The sequence below is a fragment of the Canis lupus genome, chromosome 16, assembly GCF_048164855.1.
Source record: "Canis lupus baileyi chromosome 16, mCanLup2.hap1, whole genome shotgun sequence".
Taxonomy (NCBI): domain Eukaryota; kingdom Metazoa; phylum Chordata; class Mammalia; order Carnivora; family Canidae; genus Canis; species Canis lupus.
In genome coordinates, this window is record NC_132853.1 from 37712482 (window position 1) to 37732789 (window position 20308).

Consider the following 20308-nt stretch of genomic DNA (forward strand, 5'->3'; position numbering starts at 1 on the left):
TATCTCATGTTCCTTTACAATTATATATTGAATATTTATATTTGAGTCTTTGATCCATTTAAAATTTATTTTTGCACAGGAAACAACAAATGTTGGAGGGGATGCGGAGAAAAGGGAACCCTCTTACACTGTTGGTGGGAATGTGAACTGGTGCAGCCACTCTGGAAAACTGTGTGGAGGTTCCTCAAAGAGTTAAGAATAGACCTGCCCTACGACCCAGCAATTGCACTGTTGGGGATTTACCCCAAAGATACAGATGCAGTGAAACGCCAGGACACCTGCACCCCGATGTTTATAGCAGCAATGGCCACGATAGCCAAACTGTGGAAGGAGCCTCAGTGTCCAACGAAAGATGAATGGATAAAGAAGATGTGGTTTATGTATACAATGGAATATTACTCAGCTATTAGAAATGACAAATACCCACCATTTGCTTCAACGTGGATGGAACTGGAGGGTATTATGCTGAGTGAAGTAAGTCAGTCGGAGAAGGACAAACATTATATGTTCTCATTCATTTGGGGAATATAAATAATAGTGAAAGGGAATATAAGGGAAGGGAGAAGAAATGTGTGGGAAATATCAGAAAGGGAGACATAACGTAAAGACTCCTAACTCTGGGAAACGAACTAGGGGTGGTAGAAGGGGAGGAGGGCGGAGGGTGGGAGTGAATGGGTGACGGGCACTGGGGGTTATTCTGTATGTTAGTAAATTGAACACCAATAAAAAATAAATTAAAAAAAAAAGAATTTATTTTTGCATATTGTCTTTCCAGTTGGCTACACATTTGCCTCAACATTTTACAGAATAATCTTATATTCCCCCCACTGTTGTAAAATATCCCTTTATTATATAGTATATTCCCATTTTTAAAATTTTTATTTATTTATTTATTTATTTATTTATTTATTTATTTATTTATTTTTATATTCCCATTTGTATCTGAGTTTGTTTCTGGACTCTCCATTTCACTTCATTAGTCCATCTATTCATATGCTGTTACCAAACTGACCTCATTATTATAACTTCCTTTTAATGACTGGTAAACTACTTCTTCCTCGCTGCTCTTTTATTTTCTAGAATTTCCTGGCCCTTCTTACACTTTTGTTTTTCCAAGTGACTTTCTTTTTTTTAAATTTTTTTAAAAGATTTTATTTATTTATTCATGATAGAGAGAGAGAGAGGCAGAGACACAGGCAGAGGGAGAAGCAGGCTCCATGCAGGTAGCTCAATGTGGGACTCGATCCTGGGACTCCAGGATCATGCCCTGGGCTGAAGGCAGGTGCTAAACAGCTGAGCCACTCAGGGATCCTCTCCAAGTGACTTTCAACGTCAACTTGTCCATTCCAGAAATAGTCCTTTTTGTGGTTTTTTTTTTTGAAGGATAGATCATATTTTTAGGTTAATTTGGAGAATTATGTTACAGCACTTATCACTGTTTTATAAATTGCCTGTATACTTGTCTGTATCTAAATGAGTTCCATAGTGCTAGAGACTTTAGTTCACCTTCGTGTCCCTTATGCCTGGCACCGATTCTGGTGCAGGATAGTTGCTCAACACCTGTGGATAAATGAATGAGTGAATGGATTACTGAGTTCTTAAAGGCCACGTGTCCTGGAGTCAAAGTTGACCAAGATATTTCTTTAGGGTATGATCTCATAGAAATAATAGTAATCATTAATGTTATTAATAATTAACAATAATAATGGGATAGGGATGCCTAAGTGGCTCAGTCGTTCAGCATCTGATCCCAGGATCCAGGATGGAGTCCCACATCAGGATCCCTGTAGGGAGCCTGCTTCTCTCTCTGCCTCTCTCTGTGTGTGTCTCTCTGGAGACACATAAAATCTTTTTAAAATAAATAAATAAAATCTTTAAATAAATAAATAAGATTATATATTTGAAAACAAATGGCTTTGATTTGAGTTTGAATCTTAAGTCTGCTGTGTGTATTACTGTGACTTTGGACAAGTTATATAGCCTCTCTGGAGGGGTTTTCCCCATCTGTAAAATAACTCTACTACCACTTACTGTGAAAAGTTGTCGTATGACATGAAATAGCATTTGTAAAGCATTTCAGGATCTAGTCCTACATTGGGCTTCCTGCATGGAGCCTGCTTCTCCCTCTGCCTGTGTCTCTGCCTCTCTCTCTAGGCCCTTCATGACCTGACACATCTTAAATCTCCAGCCTTGTAAGACTTCCTACCCCTTATTCACTCATCTTTTAAAAAGATATCTCTCTCATCTTTAAAAATAAAAAAATGATCATTCTACCTACTGTGTTACTATTACCCACAATAATTTCTTTTCTAGGACTCCATCTGATTGACACCAAAGGTTAGGAGGACAAGGATGATTCTAAAAGTCAACAGTGCCATAGTTTTGTGGTGGGAAATATTTGAAAACAGGACAGAGCTGTATTTGGAGGAAAGAGAACTAGAAATAATCAATTTCATCTCACCAGTGTTTTTCAAACTGTGACCTGGGGATTACCCATAATGGATCGCCCTGAGAGTTTTATTAAATCCTAGAGAATTCTGGGCCCTACGCCTGACCACTCAATCAGACTTCCCAGAGGGTGGAATTCCCGGATTCTAACAAGTTGCTCCTGTGATTCAAATACACAGTAGAATTTGAAAACCTCTTTAGAATAAAGTTAGCTTTCAAAGAAGAAAAATAAAGTAGTGTTGTCTTAAGCCAGGAAGTGTGAAGGTTGTTCACAAACACTGTAATACAGAGCTGTTTCCCCAGTGAGGAGAGAAAAAAGGAATGAATCACCATTGCTGACTTGTGTTGTCTTTTCATCCAGCTATACAGCATTCATTTATCCATTCGATAGATGTCAGACACTGAATAAATGGTATTGTAGCCATAGTTTGCAAACTAATTAATGCTCTTCCCGAGGTAAAGTTAAGTCTTTGCTACTCCCCAGCTATTCCAAAGACAGATGCTCCAACTTATGTTTCCCTGGGGCTTGTAGCAACTAGCCATGTCAAGTAACCATAAATAGTCCCACAGCTGTTGAGCCCAGTGAACAAGGATAGGCTCTAATCAAATGGTTTGGTTAGGCGTGGATCTTTGCAGAAAGTGATGGGAGAGAGAGCTTTGGAGGTAGGTTAAGCCAAAACATCATCGAAGTCAGGAAGTCTTCTCTCTTTTTTTTTTCTTCCTTTCCTTTCCTTTCCTTTCCTTTCCTTTCCTTTCCTTTCCTTTCCTTTCCTTTCCTTTCCTTTCCTTTCCTTTCCTTTCCTTTCCTTTCCCTTTCTTTCTTTCTCTCTCTCTTTCTCTCTTTCTCTCTCTCTCTCTTTCTCTCTTTCTTTCTCTCCTTCCTTCCTTCCTTCCTACTTTCCTTCCTTCCTTCCTTCCTTCCTTCCTTCCTTCCTTCCTTCCTTCCTTCCTTCCTCGCTTTTCTTCTTTCTTCATCCATCAGCACCTTAAGGGAGAAATGATTATAGGCTAGTTAGCACTATATTATACACAGAAGCTACAAAGATGGAAACTGTTTCTGCCCTCAAAGCGCTCGTGGTATGAAAGAGGTAAACACTTAGCATCACTATGGTATAACTCAGGCTATAATTGAGAAATGTACAAAGTAATGTACACATTAACACAGAGAAATAATTTTTTGCACAAGCAGCAAAGTGTAATGAGCTCTGGAGTCAAAATACACTTGGGCTGGGATCCTGGAATGCCACATTGCAAGTCAGAAAAACCTTTCTGAGCCTCAGTTTCCCCAATGCTAAAACAATCATTTTATTAGTACCTAACCTACTCCATAAGGTTGTTGTGTGGCTTCAATGAAGCAATGCCCTGCTAACCCACTTCAGTCATTCAAGTACCACTGTCATAAGTCTGTCATATTCATATAGCAATGATACTTATTTAATACATTTACTTATATTGATTCACTTTTTTAAAAAGTCTCCAACATTTTATTATGAAAATTTTCAAACATTCAACATAGTGAAAGAACTTGACATGGAACACCTATAAACACACCACCTAGATTCTACAATGAACATTTTAGTATATTTACTATACTTGCTTTATCACATTCCTCCTATGTATGTATATATATGCATACCCATATGTATTCCCTTCTCCATCCATTAAGCCATCTGTTTTTCAGTGCATTTCAAAATAAATAATGGACAATAATATACTTCCTCCTAAATACTTCAGCATGCATATCATTTGTTGTTGCTGTTGTTGTACACATGAGAGCACACAAATGCATAGGCAGAGAGAGAGGGAGAGAGAAGAATCTTAAGTAGTCTCCCTGCTCAGCAGGGATCCCAGTGCTGGGCTCAATCTCATAACTCTGAGATTATGACCTGATCTGAAATCAAGAGTCGGACGCTTAACTGACTGAGCCACCCAGGCACCCCTCAGCTTGTATGTCATTAACTAGAGTCCATATTTGTTTATAGTATTTTTCATTTTATGTTAAAGTTACATAAAATGAGATGTATAAATCTAAAATAACCATTCACTAGTTCTGACAGATGCACACACTACTGTAACCCAAACAGCTATCAAGAAATGGAACATTAGCTTTGCTCAGTGACAGTATCATAGCCAATGAAGTTTATCCAAGGCACAATTATTGCTAATTGAAAGAAATGGGGGGAAAAAAAAGAAAGAAATGGAACGTTACTGGGATACCTGGGTAGCTCATTCAATTGAGCTTCTGACTCTTGATTTTGGCTTGGATTGTGATCTCAAGGTTGTGAGATCAAGCCCCACCATGATCTGCAGGGAGCCTGCTTGAGATTCTCTCTCTCTCTCTCTCTCTCTCTCAAATAAATACATAAATATTTTTAAAAAATAAGAAGAAGAAAAAATGGAACACTACCATTATCCCAGTAAGATTCCTTCATCCCCTTCCTGGCTAATTTCTGTCCCATCCCCAGCCTAGAGACAACCAGTCTTGGATTTTTTTTTTTTACCATAGATTAGTTTTGCCTGTTCTAGAATTTCATATAACTGGAATAGTACGACATACACTCTTTTCTGTAAGATTTTTATCAGCATAATGTTTGTGGGATTCATCCATCTTGCATGGGTAATCCATTCCTTGTCATGGGTGAGTAGTATTTATTTGTATGAATAAACCACAGATTTAAAAAATCATTTTCCTAAAAAAATAAAAAATAAAAATAAAAATAAAAAAAATAAAAAAATAAAAAATCATTTTCCTATTGGTGAGCCCTAGTCTGTTTTTGGTTTTCCCTATTATGAAGAAAGTCTCTATGAACATTTCTATGTGGGTCTTGTTGTAAGCATGTGTTTTCATTTATCCTGAGTAAAATCCTAGGAATGGAACTGCTGGGCCAGAAGGTCAGTATAGTTTCATACAAACTGCCAGGTCTTTTCCCAAAATGGCATACCATTTTACATTCCCCCAATTAAGAGTTAGTGTTTGGTGTGCTTCTAGTCAATCTGATCCATGTGTGGTGTAACAATGTGATCTCAATTTGCATTTCTCTGATGATTAACAATGTCAAATATTTTTTATGGGTTTATCTGCCATTTGTATCTCTTCCTTTATGAAATGTCTCTTCAAATAAATCTTTCTTTCTTTCTTTCTTTCTTTCTTTCTTTCTTTCTTTCTTTCTTTCTTTCGACTGGCTGCTTGGAGTTTATTTTTCACTTCGTGCAAGGCACAGGTTACAGGGTGTATGGAAGACATGTGTGGTTTGGATAGTAGAGTGAAGTTCTCTCAACCTCCTTTTGGTGTTTTGCTATAAAAGAACCCAGCTGCTTCTGCTTGCTGCAGCCTGTAGTCTACAGGGAAGGAAGGGCCTCTGATGAGGCTAGTGCCTCCTGAAGCTTTGTGGTGGCCACTCAGGCCTAGAGCCTGCTATTGGCTTTGCCAGACTGGCTGCCAGGCTGTTTCATCATGGCTTCCAGAGTCAAGTCACAGGTGATCCTGTCACTGGAAGCCTGGGGAGATTCCCTGCTGGGGGAGAGCTTGTGGCCAGAGGCTGCTAACACCTGCCTGCATCTCCCTCACCTGGCCCCCAGAAAGGGGGAATTCCAACATGGTAGCTGTGGATGGGAGAGTGGACTTCCTAAAAAAGAAGCTTGACCACCAGTGCCCCAGGTGGGCTTTGGGGAGACAAAGGTGGTGAGGAATGGCTTCCCTAGGATGCTCTGCACTTATGCAGGACCCGTTACTGGTAGTAGAACCCCGGCAGCATGGGTAACAGTCTTGAGGGATGGCTGCCTTGCTATGGCTTGTGGGCTGGTGGAAATGTCTGTGGGGAGCCCTCCAGGAACTCAGTGCACGATCCCAGGTGGTGGGGACCCTAGGCCACAGAGCCCATCTGCAGGGGAGACACGGAAAAGCTCCATAACCTCTGTGCATGGGGCCTTTACTCCATTTCCTCATTGGGCTGTTTATAGTCTTTTTACTTTTGAGTTGCAAGAGTTCTTTATATATTCTGAATACCAGTTCTCTATCAGATCTGTATTTTGCAAATCATTTCTCCTAGTGTGTGGCTTGCCTGTTCTTAACAGGGTCTTTTGACAAACAGACTTGCTAAAGCCTAATTCATTAATATTTCCTTTCCTTTTTGTATCCTCTTGTTGGAGAAAAAATTACACATAATACTAAAGATCAAAGATAAGGAAGACTTTCTTTAAGGGGGGGACTACTGCAGTAAATACCAATGGGACCTTGCAGCGGGGGAGAGAGATGGATCTCAGCTCTGAGTACAGCATTTATAGCCAAGCAGCAGGGAGGAGGCGGGACTGGGGTCAGGTGAGGGGTAGATGGAAAATTACTCAAAGGAAACATTATGGGCCAAGGGGTATTTCTGGCTAAACTGACTTTACATGATTGTTACTGATGGCAGGCAGGCCAGGATGATCAGACTTTGCCTCCAGGGCGGTGGGGGATGAGGAACTGAATCAGATACTGAGGGTGATCAGATACAAAAAATGTGGGATTCTGACCCTGGCTAAACTGACTTAGCAAGGTTCTTGCTAGAATTGGACAAGGTAGCTCTCAGCCTTAGCACAATCTTTCTGGAAACCTCTGCTCCGTGAGAGCCCAATGGAGGAAGAAGCGAATGCACTGAAGTGTAAAAGAGGAGGCAGAGGTCCAGTAAACTGCTAGCTTACACACCCATGGAGCCAGAGGAGCAGAAATAAGGAAAGCCAGAGGCCAGGGAGGCTGATATCAATTATTGGACTGCAGGCCTACTTTCTAGAGCTTGAGTCAATGGATCTAGAACATCCATTGCCATCTGATCTCAGTGACCACCTTTGAGAAATCTGCCTTGCTCATACCAAAACAATCCCTTTTCTGCTCACTTCCATAGCACATACCCTAAAATTGAAACCAGAACAGTCCCTTTTGGTCCTTTGCCCTGGACCTGTGACTTTCGGGACTAATTGTTTTCATTTGTGGCTGAATATAACACATATACAATAAATCATCTCTTCTGCTGTCTTCACTGAAAAAAAAATGGACAACGCAAACAGGAAATCAGAAGTCCTAAAGTTAGGGCCCAGTTGAAAAAGAGCTCAGAAAAGCCTGTCCAACGTTTGATCATGGAGAGAATATCTTGGTCACACACTAAGAAACCTTTGCCATCCTTCAAGACAGAAAGCCATTTTTCTATGTTTTCCTTTAACAGCTTGTCTATGATCCTTCTTGAGTTTTTCTGAGACAATCATTTAAGTATTGGACAGGGCAAGGTCATTAAAAAAGGGGAAATCTATCTGTACAAATGTGTGTAGCCCGGTGTCACAGGCATCAATACTCACAAAACTCTTCTCCAGGCCATATACACCCAGAAAGAGGCTATCATGCCGATCAAAATGCTTAGGAAACAATGAGGAGGCTACAGAGCATTATCGTCACTGATTCACTGATTTGCATTTTCTGCATCTGGGGCATTAGCCCATAGCATTTGGCTGATTCCCCAGTTACTAAGAAGTGAGTCTTCCTGTATTCTAAATAGTCTTAAATAGTACACACTTCGGATGTCACTGAAATCATAGTCTACTGCAGGCTTACCTGTAGTTATCTGCTGTGTGATGAAAAGTTTTACTCCTGCTTTAATAAAGCCAAACCATGTTCACTGTCACAATACTCACCTTAAAAGGTGGCCTTTTATTTTATTTATTTATGATAGTCACACAGAGAGAGAGAGAGAGAGAGGCAGAGACATAGGCAGAAGGAGAAGCAGGCTCCATGCACCGGGAGCCCGACGTGGGATTCGATCCCGGGTCTCCAGGATCGCGCCCTGGGCCAAAGGCAGGCGCCAAACCGCTGCGCCACCCAGGGATCCCAAAAGGTGGCCTTTTAATTACTAGGGTAAGAAGGTGGAGGTGGGTAGGTGTGTTGAAAGCAACCTCAAATATTATCAAGGCATGTGTCTGTCAAAACAGAGACACCATAAAAGGCGCAAGAAACTGAAGATAACTTTCATTTGACCAAATGTGTATATTGGTAGAATTATGTTTACTGTGTCACTAACAACTGCCATCCTTTTTTTTTTTTTCTAAGTTTACTTATTTATTATTTGAGAGAGAAAAAGAGAGAAAGTGTTAGGGAGAGACTGAGTGAGAGGATCTCCAGCAGACTTCCCAATGAGCCGATACTGGGCTTTATCTCATGACCTGACATCATGACCTGAGCTGAAATCAAGAGTCAGATGCTTAATTTAACTGACTGAGCCACCCAGGTGCCCCAGACAACTGCCATCCTATATGGAGCACCCAGTGTGTGTCTAACATGTAGTAGGCTATCTGTTATTTCAACTAGTACGGAATGAGTGAATGAATATAAGAATGCAAGAAAATTCTTTCCTGGCTACTGTACAAAGAGAGCAAGCATGCCAAAGTGCTTGCTCCTAAGAAATTTCAACCCAAGAGATAAGCCACAAGTATATACATTTGAAAATTTATATATAAATAATTCTCATAGAGCAACAAGTTTCTATGGATCATATGTATTTATCTCCACTCCCTCCCAAAACTCTTAAAGTGTTTAACTCTTAAAGGACTGGAAAGGAAAACTGGAGAGGGAACAGAAGAACCATGTCACACATTTTTCAAAGATGGAAAGGAAGGGTGGAAGTAACAGCAAAGCAGAGGAAGCTGAAACCCAAGTGTTAGCTGAGGCAGTGGTTCTCAATCTTTTTTTTTTTTAAAGATTTTTTTTTAAAGATTTATTTATATATTTGAGAGAGAGGGAATGAGAGCTAGCAAGCACACACACCAACAGGAAGAGGGGCAGTGGGAGAGGGAGAGAGAGAATCTTAAGCAGATTCCTCACTGAGCACAGAACCCAACTTGGGGCTCGACCCAAGGACCCTGAAGATCATGATCTGAGCAGAAATACCTGTAGAGGTTTTTTGTTTTTTGTTTTTTTTAATTCATTCAACAGAGCACAAGAAGGGAAGTGGCATGCAGAGGCAGATGAAGGTGGAGAAGCAGGCCCCCCACTGTGCAGGGAGCCTGACACAGGGTTTATTCCCCGGATCAAGACCTGAGTTGAAGGCAGATGCTTAACCAACTGAGCCACCCAGGTGCCCCCCACCCCCCAGAGAGATTTTTAAACTATTGATGCTTAATGGAACCTAGGCCTACAGATTTATTTCTCTCCCAGGTGACATCAATGTGTGCCCAAGATTGGGAACCACTGGGGATCCCTGGGTGGCGCAGCGGTTTAGCGCCACCTTCAGCCCAGGGCCTGATCCTGGAGACCCGGGATCGAGTCCCATGTCAGGCTCCCTGCATGGAGCCTGCTTCTCCCTCTGCCTGTGTCTCTGCCTCTCTCTCTCTCTGTGTCTCTCATTAATAAATAAATAAAATCTTAAAAAGAAAGGTTTTTTAAAAAATTTATTCATGAGACACACAGAGAGGAAGGCAGAGACGTAGGCAGAGGGAGAAGCAGGCTCCCTACTGGGAGCCCAATGCAGGACTTGATCCCAAGACCCTGGGATCACTCCCTGAGCTGAAGGCAGATGCTCAACCACTGAGCCTTCCAGGTACCCCAGATCTCAGAATTCTATGGAGAAACTAAATAGCTTGAGGAGTCAGGGAGAATGTTGACCCACATTTGGAAGTTCCCAAATGAAAAGGCTGGCTCACTGTTGGAGAACCCACAAAGAAATCCACCAATCAACAAGCCCTACCCAAGAACAGAGCTTCCAATGACCTTTAACCTATTGGAGGGCCAGTTGTTTGGCGAATGCCCTCAACACTAGCGTCTAAAAACAAAGGAAACAGCAGCAAAAAGAAGGGGAAAAGGCAATCCTTGGAGAAGAACACTTCAGAAACCACCATAATTTTAAAGAAACAAGAGGAAAAAATAGTATCACTAAAACTAGAATAGGATGTCATGACAAAAAAAAAAAAAATGCAGTTGGGGCACATGAGAAAACTGAAACTCAAAAGCCAACAACAAAAAAAAAAGGGATCCCTGGGTGACGCAGCGGTTTAGCGCCTGCCTTTGGCCCAGGGTGTGATCCTGGAGACCCGGGATCGAATCCCACATCGGGCTCCAGGTGCATGGAGCCTGCTTCTCCCTCTGCCTGTGTCTCTGCCTCTCTCTCTCTCTCTCTCTCTCTCTGTGACTATCATAAATAAATAAAAATTTAAAAATAAAAAAAATTTTTAAAAAGTTGAAATATAGCACCAGGAAATCTCCTAGAAAGTACAACAAAAAGACAAATGAACAGGAGACAAGAACAGATAAGTCCTCCCATTAGCAAATGATGAAGAAGAAATTATCAGACATAATAAGGCTTAAGGTAGGATATGAATCTCTAGATTGAAAGAGATCACGGAATAGATCATGGAAAAACCAGAACATCAAGAACAGAGAGCCTAAGATTTTACAGAGAGAAACAGGTCACATATGGGAATAAGGACATTGAACTTACCAAGAGAAGCTAGAAGACAAGGATTTTCAAAGTTCTGAAAGCAAACTCCTCAGCAAAAATTATGTTCTCAAAGTATCTCTCAAGTGTTCAGACAAAATTTATTTTCGGGTATGCCCGAACTCAAGCATCTTACCTGGCATATATATTTTTTTTCCTCAGGAAGCTGCTCAGGGTTATTCTCCACCATATAAAGAAGGAAACTAGAAAAAGGAAGGCGTTGCTCAGGAAACTGAGAATCCCACACAGAGGACAGGGAAGGCGAATTCCCCAGGCACCAGGTGGGTGACATGTCTAAACAGTCTGCCTGAAAGCAGAGGGATGGAGGGTGTCAGGAAGACTGTCTTGAAAAAAATTAATTTGATAGGTTTGGACCAAGTGAATAATTGTACTGTGAGGCTGTTGAAGGCTCTAATAGAAAGAAAAACATGCAAATGAAAAATGAGGGATGCCTGGGTAGCTCAGAGGTTTGGTGCCTGCCTTTGGATCACGATGTGATCCTGGAGTCCTGGGATGGAGTCCCACATCAGGTTCTCTGCAAAGAGCCTGCTTCTCTCTCTGCCTCTCTCTCTCTCTCTCTCTCTCTCTGTCTCTCTCATGAATAAATAAATAAAATATTTAAAAAAGATAAAATGAGGGATCCCTGGGTGGTGCAGCGGTTTAGCGCCTGCCTTTGGCCCAGGGCGTGATCCTGGAGACCAGGGATCGAATCCCACGTCGGGCTCCCGGTGCATGGAGCCTGCTTCTCCCTCTGCCTATGTCTCTGCCTCTCTCTCTCTCTCTCTGTGTGACTATCATAAAAAATAAATAACAAATAAATAAATAATAAATAAATAAATAAAAATTAAAAAAAGAAAAAATGAGATAATTATCTTCAAGAGAAAAAAGTTTTCAAGAAATCAGTGGTAGGAAGGGGTGGGGGCTGGGGTAACTGGGTGATAAATTGTATGTAATTGAATTAATTTTTTAAAAGATTTTATTTATTTAGAGACACACACAGAGAGACAGAGACACAGGCAGAGGGAGAAGCAGGCTCCCTACGGGGAGCCCAATATGGGATTCAATCCGAGGACCCTAGGATCATGCCCTGAGCTGAAGGCAGAGGCTCAACCACTGAGCCACCCAGGAGCCCCTAATTGAATTTAAATTAAAAAAAAAAAAGAAATCAATGCTGTTTGTAGTATATATAGACTCAATATTAAATAGTATTGACATGATCATGATAATGTGAACATAAGTGATTTAATACAAAATTTTGACCTAATTTCAGCAAATGAGAAGTCAAGGGGTGTGAGAGGGCAAGTCCTCGACAGCTAGAACTGGAAATTTTTGCGCCCAAACACCCCTCCAATTCTCAGGGAGTACCTCACATGGTCAAACTCGGTGAAGCAACACTACCTTCTCCCACTCCTGGCGGAAAACTGCACACACACACGCACATCAGAACACAACTCGGCCAATCAACTGCTTCCACCTGGCCGTGTAAAAGGGGAGGAATTGTCCTGGGAATGCAGGTGCAGCTAGAACAGTACCCACGACTTAGTGATGAGTGCCCTGAGTGGGTGGCTCCCACAGTGGACACTTCCTGAGATGAGACCTGAGCTGGATTTCCCTCCTCTGCCCTTCTTCTTAGTTAACCGCTTTGTGAGTTAGGTTCTCCAATCTTCTTCAATTCTGCGAGTCCCCACCATACCTCCTTTCCTGCTTTTAGTGGGCAGAGTGGATATCTGTTCCATTCCAAGAACTCTGACTAGCAGAATACATGGGTAAGAGGAAAGTGCCCCTAACCTTCGAGAGAGGGATTTGCACAGTGTTGGAAATGTGTTAATAAGCTTTTCAGATCAGACAGAAATGTTCCTTCCAATTGTAGGAAAGATTCAGTTAGAAGTTAGTCTAGAAAAGGTGTGTAGGTATTTTTAAAAGGTATGTCTTCCTGGAGCTACCAACAAATGTCTCCCTCTGACAGCTGTGTATGAATATTTCAAGTTCCAGCAGACACGAAATTCCCTGGGGTCAGAGGCCCTGTTTCATGTATTATTATTTTTTAAAGATTTTATTTATTTGAGAGAGAGAGAGAGAGAATGAGCAGGGAGAGGAGTAGATGCCGAGGGAGAAGCAGGCAGCCTGAGCAGGGAGCCTGATGCAGGTCTCAGTCCCAGGAACTTGAGATCGTGACCTGAACACAAGGCAGACGCTTAACCAACTGAACCACCCAGGCGACCCATTTCATGTTTTAATTCACAGCTGCTTTGCATGTACTATACTAAGCTCTCAAAAATACATGTTGTATGAACCTCTTTATCTGTTCTCTCATACATCAGATTGCTAAACTTGTGTTCACAGCTCTCACACCTAATTTTAAAGATTTATTTTATTTTAGAAAGAAAGATAGAGTGGGGGAAGGGGCAGAGGGAGAGGGAGAGAGAATCACAAGCAGATTCCACACTGAGCAGAGCCTGATGCAAGGCTCCATCTCACAACCCTGAGATCATCACCAGAGGGGAAAACCAAGAGTCAGACACTTGTGAGGCCTGGGTGGCTCAGTGGTTGAGCATCTGCCTTTGGCTCAGGGTGTGAACCTGGGATCCGGGATCAAGTCCCATATCAAGCTCCCTGCATGGAGCTTGCTTCTCTCTCAGCCTATGTCTCTGCCTCTCTCTTGCTGTGTCTCTCATGAATAAAGAAATAAAAGTCTTAAAAAAAAAAAGAGTCAGACACTTAATTGACAGATCCACCCAGACATCCCTCTCACACCTAATTTTAGATTTAGAATCTCCTTAGGGCCTTTGTTTTAATTGAAGCCCAATGGGATCCTCTGGCAGTCTCAGCTAAGTGTCATTTGGAATGTAGGGGGAACTAGGATCATTTCAGTACACAGATGAGTCAAGCGATCCTTATCCTCTCTAGTAATCCTGGCTGGGAGTTAGGAAGTACAGTGCATTTACTTGCTTCCATTTAGTGGAAGTAAAGAAAAGGGAAGAGGAAGGGGGCACCCGGATTTGAACCGGGGACCTCTTGATCTGCAGTCAAATGCTCTACCCCTGAGCTATACCCCCATGACCTAGTGTCCTTCTCTTCCTTGTCCACTTATGGTGACTCAGTGCCATCAGATTCCACCCACACTCAAGGTCTGGCAAGCTGTGTGTTCTAAAGCTCCACCTTCTTTTGTATCCATCATCTGCTTTGGCTTTTCTCTTGGCCACCAATAAACTGGGTGGGGACACTTGAAAAATGAAAAACGACATCCTGGAAACTAGCTGAAAAGGAAATTGACAGCACATCAGCAGACAAAGTGTCCACGAGCACTGTGCCAGAATTACCATGTCAGAATCTAGAGGCTAAAAAGCAGTCCCACATATCCCCTTGCTCACCTCCGGACTCTTGATGCACTGAGGGTGGAAAGGAGAAGGAAGATGTCAGTTATGTTGGATGGGATGACTCTCAGGAAAATCACAGGCAACCAATCACTATCTCTTTGGACGAACTGCCTGTCCATTCTTGATGGGAAAATGGTAGCCAACTTCTAGCCTGGGGCTCTGCTTGCTGCCTGGGGCAGAGCTTTGTGTAGGGTGAGGTGTTCCTCCTTCTGCCGTGAGCAGGGGAGATCTGAGGCCTCTGTTCAAGCCTCACACTCCAGGGCATGGTGTACAAGGGCACAGGCCTGACAACACTCTCTCTCCTCCCACCTCCTCGTCGGGCTAGAGGAGCTCAGGGTGGGGAAACCAGTCTGCCCCCTCCCAACCTCAGCAAAGAAACAGCAAGCACACTTGCAGGCACAAATTAACATCATCGTTTATATAAAAATAGCATTAAAAAGTTCATCTAAACATCTGTCTTCTATTCAGGTCCAGGAGTAGGAAAGGTAAAGATGTTGTTAGAAGAGGGGGAACTGGGTGACCTCTCCAAAGACCGACGGGCGCTGGCGGAGGGCTGGGGTGTTTCGGCGGTAGCCAAATCGGCCATTGAACCCCCTGATCATCCTCAGTTCTGCATTGTAGTAATCATGCCCGGTCACCTGCTGGAAGGAATGCCCTTTGGGGCAAAGAGAGAGGCCTCAGCCTGCATTCAGCTCCATCTTGCTCCCCACCCCTGCCCCCTGCTCCCACAGGGCTGGTAGAGAATGTGCTCCCCATGTCCCAGCTGAACCCTCAATCCTCAAATGTCTCAAGCCTCTTGATTAAAAGCCAAGGTTTGATGAAGTCAAGGAGAGAGATAGCTTTCTAGAAACCAAACCACATACCAGGAGTAGCACACAGGAGGAATGTGAATGGTATGTGCTAAGACAGGAGGGGCCAGAAACTTCTGGGCTTGGCTACAATTGCCTGGCTCCCAGGAAGACTGAAAAACATTTCCCCCTTCCTTTTGACCCACATAGAGAAAATGGATGAGCTCGATTTCGCCCACTGGTGCCAAGGGTCACAAGACTAGAGTGTGGCCAAAGGGTGAAGGGGTTGTGGGGTGGGAGGGCTCACGCCATCAGAAAAACATCTCCCAACCTTTCCTTTCCTGTTGTGAAATTGGGCCTGTGAAAGGAGGACACAGCCTGTTCAGGGAGCAGGGAGGAGAACATGGGCTCTAGAGTCGGAAAGAGGGGAATTCCAATCTCAAGCTAAGCTCTCCTTGGCCGGTCACCTCACCTCCCTACACTTCACTTTGCCCAGCTTAGCACAGGGGTAGTGTGAAGGCAAAAACCACCTGACCTACAGAGGTGCTTAGTCACTGAACAAGAGCATGGTGACACCATCTGCTCATGTATGAGAAGAAAAGCTGGTGATGCAGTTCCAGGGCTTCTGACCCCCGAACCCTTATCCCCTGGAAACCAGGGCTCTCTGGGGCCTGATTCCTCTCTCTAAACTGGGGAATGCACACCACTCTTCCAGGTGGGTTCACACTGAGGCTGCAAAGCCAGGTGGCACTTGCCTGCCCCTGCCCAATTTCTCCTGTTCAGGTATCTCTGTCCTTGCCCGAAGATGTGGAAATAGTCCACTATCCAGCCGTCTCTTCCTGTGCCACCGTGATCCTGAGAGTCAGAGAGAGAACACAGAAGACTGTCAGCAACCATGCTGAGGGGTACACAGGTAAAGTCCCTTTGGGCTAGTTGTGGGGGGAGAGAGACAAGGTCACAGCCAGGGGTCACCAGGCAGGACAGATGAAATATAAATATACATGTGGACCTATTGTCTCTCAGGGAGAGGCAGTATAGGTGGATAGTTAAAGGCTCAGTGTCTGCTGCCAGACTGGTTACAATTCCAGCTCTGTCACTAACAAGCTGTGACCCTGGGCCAATGACACAGCTTTTCTGGACCTCAGCTTTCTTATCAGTGAAAGGAGGACTGTAGGATTTAAGAGAGATAGTTCAAATAAAGGGCCTAACATAGTAAACCTCCTTCTTCTTCTTCTTCTTCTTTTTTTTTTTTTTTTTGGCTTAAGATTTTAATTATTAGAGAGAGAGAGAGAAAGAGAGAGAGAGAGAGAATGAGCAGGGGGAGGGGGAGCAGAGGAGGGAGAAGTAGACTCCCTGTTGAGCAGGGAGCCCAAGGCAGGGCTGGATCCCAGGGCCCTGGGATCACGACCTGAGCCAATCCCAGGATACCTGGGCTCATCCTAGGACCCCGCCATCACCACCTGAGCTGAAGGCAGATGCTTAACTAACTGAGCCACCCTAGCGCCCCTATTCACAGGGCTAGCTCAGTCCACAGACCATGCCACTCTTGATCTTGGGGTTGTGAGCTCAAGCACCACCTTAGGCAGCAGTTTACTTAAAAACAAAACACCCCCCATTATCTTTATATAAATGAAAATCATACCTACTACAAACGGTTGTGATGATTAAATCCTTATAAAATGAAACACAGATAGTTTTGAAAGTGTGCGCACCATATTCTTTTCAAGCTTTTAAATACTCAAGTTTTTCTCTTTTTTTCCTCCCAAGCTCTGGATCCTTCTGTTGTAAACATCACGCAGGTAGATAGCCAGTACACACTCCAGTATGGCACACACTGATGTGTCCATACACACACAGTGCACACCCAGGCACATGTACACACACACACAAACACGGAGACCACAAATAAGCCCCAAGATTTGTTCGCAGAATTACCCGCACCAACACCACCTCTCCCCTCCCCATACCACTGTGACATACGCACACAAATATTGGAGACTTGAAAAGGCCTCCCATATTTGTTGGGGGTGTTGAAAGAAGTTGGCACCATCAGCAAATAGCGTCAGGATCTCGGATCCACGAGGGCAAAGGCCCGGGGCGGGGGGGGGGGGGGGGGGGGGGGAGAAGTGAGGTCCGAGGAGGTTTGGAAATTGTTTCCCACCTCCTCACGGGTAGGCCCACCGAGCGAGCCCCTCTGTAACCGTGACATCACCAAAGGAGGGCGCCCCGCCTGGCGGCTCGAGGCGTCGCTTTGTCTCTTTCGCTGAAGTCACAAGGATTCTCGCACTCGGAGAATCAGTGGCGTGAGATCACCCCAAAGTGTGGGTCTGTGACGTCAAAAAGGACAATGAAACCGATCGGTCTGCCGGAGGCGGGCTTCACCACCGTTCTCTCAGGCTTGCAGAAACCCCAGATGAGTTCGTTCTCAAATTCAGGGGTGGAGAGCGATTCCTTGAGCTCAGGGAGCTCGATACCTGTCACCTGGCCCCGCCAGTTCCGGGGTTTCGTGGAGAAAGCCGGGGGTGGGGGGAGGGGGGGAGTGGGGAGGCCGGGATTTCGGAAGTCGGCCCCGCCCCCGGGGTCAGGCTCTGCGGGGACAGCCAGTGGGGTCGTCCCGGGTGCTCCTCTAATAACCTGCTCAGTCTTCCGCAGAACGGGCGGAACCACGTGGCTCTGGAAGTACCGGCGGGCGTGGCAGTCCTGCTGAGCGTTGTAGGGCGGAATCGCCGACCAGAGCTTGGGCCTCACGCGCTCGGAGGCGCGGGACATGGTGCTCACGGCCACGCCATCCAAAATGAAGCTCTTCTCCAGCCGCAGAGGACACTCGCACAAGTGCGACATCCCAACCACCGCAGCCTCCGAGGGCCTTTCTGGTGGGAGTGCAGCGCCCTAGCTCGGGGCCCCCCTGCGCATTAGTAGCATTGTTACGTGGGGTGGTGTCAAAGACTCCTGCGACACAAACCCTATTGTCCCATCCAACAGGGTAGGCTCTTAGGGCTGTGGCGTAAGTTGCCCGCAAGGCTCTTTGAGGTGAAGGATGACTAAGAGATCATGCAAGAGGAATTGGAGATTGGAGGGGTGTTGTGGAATTGGGGCGGTGTGAACGCAGTCGGGCATCGCCCCGCCCCCACCCTCCGTCTTGCCATATACATTTCCTAAACTCGGTTCCGTTGAAAAGCTCGTACCCAGAATGGATCAGAAAGAGTTCAGATACCACCTACTTCCAAATCTCATTTTACGTAACTGGAATTTGAAGCTCAGAAACATTGGGATATTCCCTAAATCCATTTAGTGGCAGATCCAGAACCAGAATTCAGGACTCCTGACTTCCACTAAGTTCACTTAAAGCAGTTCTACTTACCTAATTATTTTCATCAGCTAGCATTTCTCCTTGTAAAAAAAAAAAAAAAAAATTAAAAACCAAAACAAAAACAAAACAAAAAAAAACCCCAAAACAAACAGGTGCGCCTGGGTGACTCAGTAGGTTGTCTGCCTTCAGCTCAAGTTATGATCCTGGGGTCCTGGATCTAGCCCCACAGCAGGCTTCCTGCTGAGCAAGGGAACCAGCTTCTCCCTTGGTACTGCCCCCCTCCCCATGCTAATAAAATCTTTTAAAAACCCCAAAAGCAAAAAGTCCCAGCAGGTTGACACAGTACCATATTTTTTCCTCTAATTTTATGTGTATATGACTAGCTACAGCAAACCATGAAGTGATTATTTTTCTTAAAACACTCAAGAAAGAATTTGAGAGAGATAGCAAGAGACCACAAGTGGGGAAAAGCAGCAGGCTCTCCACAAGCAGGGAGCTGGACATGGGGGTTGATCCCAGGACCCTGGGACCATGAACCGAACTGAAGGCAGAAACCCAACCAAGCCACCCAGGAACCCCAATTTTTACTTATTTCCAAAATTTTCCTCTTTAATAATAAACCCTTACATAGATGCTTTACACATCAAAGTGCTTTATTCAAACTGCTTCTCTATAAGGTGCTGTTATTTTACACTAGACAACAGGATTAGGGAAATCTCTTATATTCACTATTATATAAACGCACATGTATTAATTGGAAAAAGGTTGCTTTATATCTATACAAAAAACCACATTCTGGCAATTCAATACTCAATATATTTGATGTCTCTGACAAGTAAATTCCTTTTTTCTTTTTATTTTTTTTTTTAATTTTTATTTATTTATGATAGTCACACAGAGAGAGAGAGAGAGAGAGGCAGAGACATAGGCAGAAGGAGAAGCAGGCTCCATGCACCGGGAGCCCGACGTGGGATTCGATCCCGGGTCTCCAGGATCGCGCCCTGGGCCAAAGGCAGGCGCCAAACCGCTGCGCCACCCAGGGATCCCCCTTTTTTCTTTTTAAAAAGATTTTATTTATTCATGAGAAACAGAGAGAGAGGCAGAGAGGCAGAGGGAGAAGCAGGCTCCATGCAGGAAGCCCGACGTGGGACTCATCCCAGGAATCGGGGATCACGCCCCCAGCCAAAGGCAGGAGCTCAACCACTGAGCCACTCCGGCGTCCCACTGACCAGTAAATTCCTAAGAAATCTGGAATCATAGGAAATGAAGTCTATAGTTTGAGTTCGTTCTATTAAAATTTGCAAAAAACCTGGAGAACATGGAAGCAGGAAAGTGAGAAATTTCATATAGAGCACACAAAGGGATAAAAAGGATTAATTTTAAGTGGAGGACCTGGGGGCTTCATATCACATTAGACTTCAAATTCACCAGGCTGGAGGATAGGGTAGGAAAACAGGTCTGTTTTAAAAGACTTCCAGATTTAATTTTTTTTTTATTTATTTATGACAGTCACACACAGAGAGAGAGAGAGGCAGAGACACAGGCAGAGGGAGAAGCAGGCTCCATGCACTGGGAGCCCGACATGGGATTCGATTCTGGGTCTCCAGGACTGCGCCCTGGGCCAAAGGCAGGCGCCAAACCGCTGCGCCACCCAGGGATCCCCAGATTTAATATTCCTAAAGCCAAGATAGGTCTAGTCTAGACAGCCTTGGTTCTCAATCTTGGCTGCATCTTGGAATCTCCTAGGGATCTTAAGTACTGATGCCTGGATCCTACCTCCAAATCTGACCTAATTGGTCTGGGATATTGTATGGCCTGGACACATTTCTTAACTCTTCTGGTTGAGAACCACTGATTAGGTCTTACCAAATATGTGCTAGGACCTACACATACTCTAAGCTTCAGCCTTACAGAGAACACCTAAGGCGGAGT

General features: G+C 44.2%; 1 protein-coding gene and 1 non-coding gene across 2 annotated transcripts; both read right to left on the reverse strand.

Moving 5' to 3' along the window:
* Window positions 1-13885: 13885 nt before the first annotated feature.
* TRNAC-GCA (transfer RNA cysteine (anticodon GCA)) lies at window positions 13886-13957 on the reverse strand. Its single transcript has one exon. It is a non-coding gene; the product is annotated as a tRNA-Cys (tRNA).
* A 718-nt stretch (window positions 13958-14675) lies between these two features.
* On the reverse strand, window positions 14676-18024 carry SPMAP1 (sperm microtubule associated protein 1). Its single transcript, XM_072780359.1, has 3 exons — window positions 17701-18024; window positions 15822-15921; window positions 14676-14933 (listed from the first exon to the last, which is right to left on the reverse strand). Exons 1-3 carry the CDS (start codon window positions 17905-17907, stop codon window positions 14776-14778), a joined length of 465 nt encoding a protein of 154 aa, XP_072636460.1. The 5' UTR covers window positions 17908-18024; the 3' UTR covers window positions 14676-14775.
* Between the last annotated feature and the right edge of the window lie 2284 nt (window positions 18025-20308).

Bases quoted from the DNA above. Each gene is read 5' to 3' on its own strand.
- SPMAP1 (XM_072780359.1), bottom strand. From the start codon at position 17,907: ATGTCGCACTTGTGCGAGTGTCCTCTGCGGCTGGAGAAGAGCTTCATT. The intron at 15,922-17,700 runs GTTATTAGAGGA...TCTGACTCTCAG, and splicing joins TTCTGCGGAAGACTGAGCAG to GATCACGGTGGCACAGGAAG. The intron at 14,934-15,821 runs GCAAGTGCCACC...TTTGCCCCAAAG, and splicing joins GAGAAATTGGGCAGGGGCAG to GGCATTCCTTCCAGCAGGTG.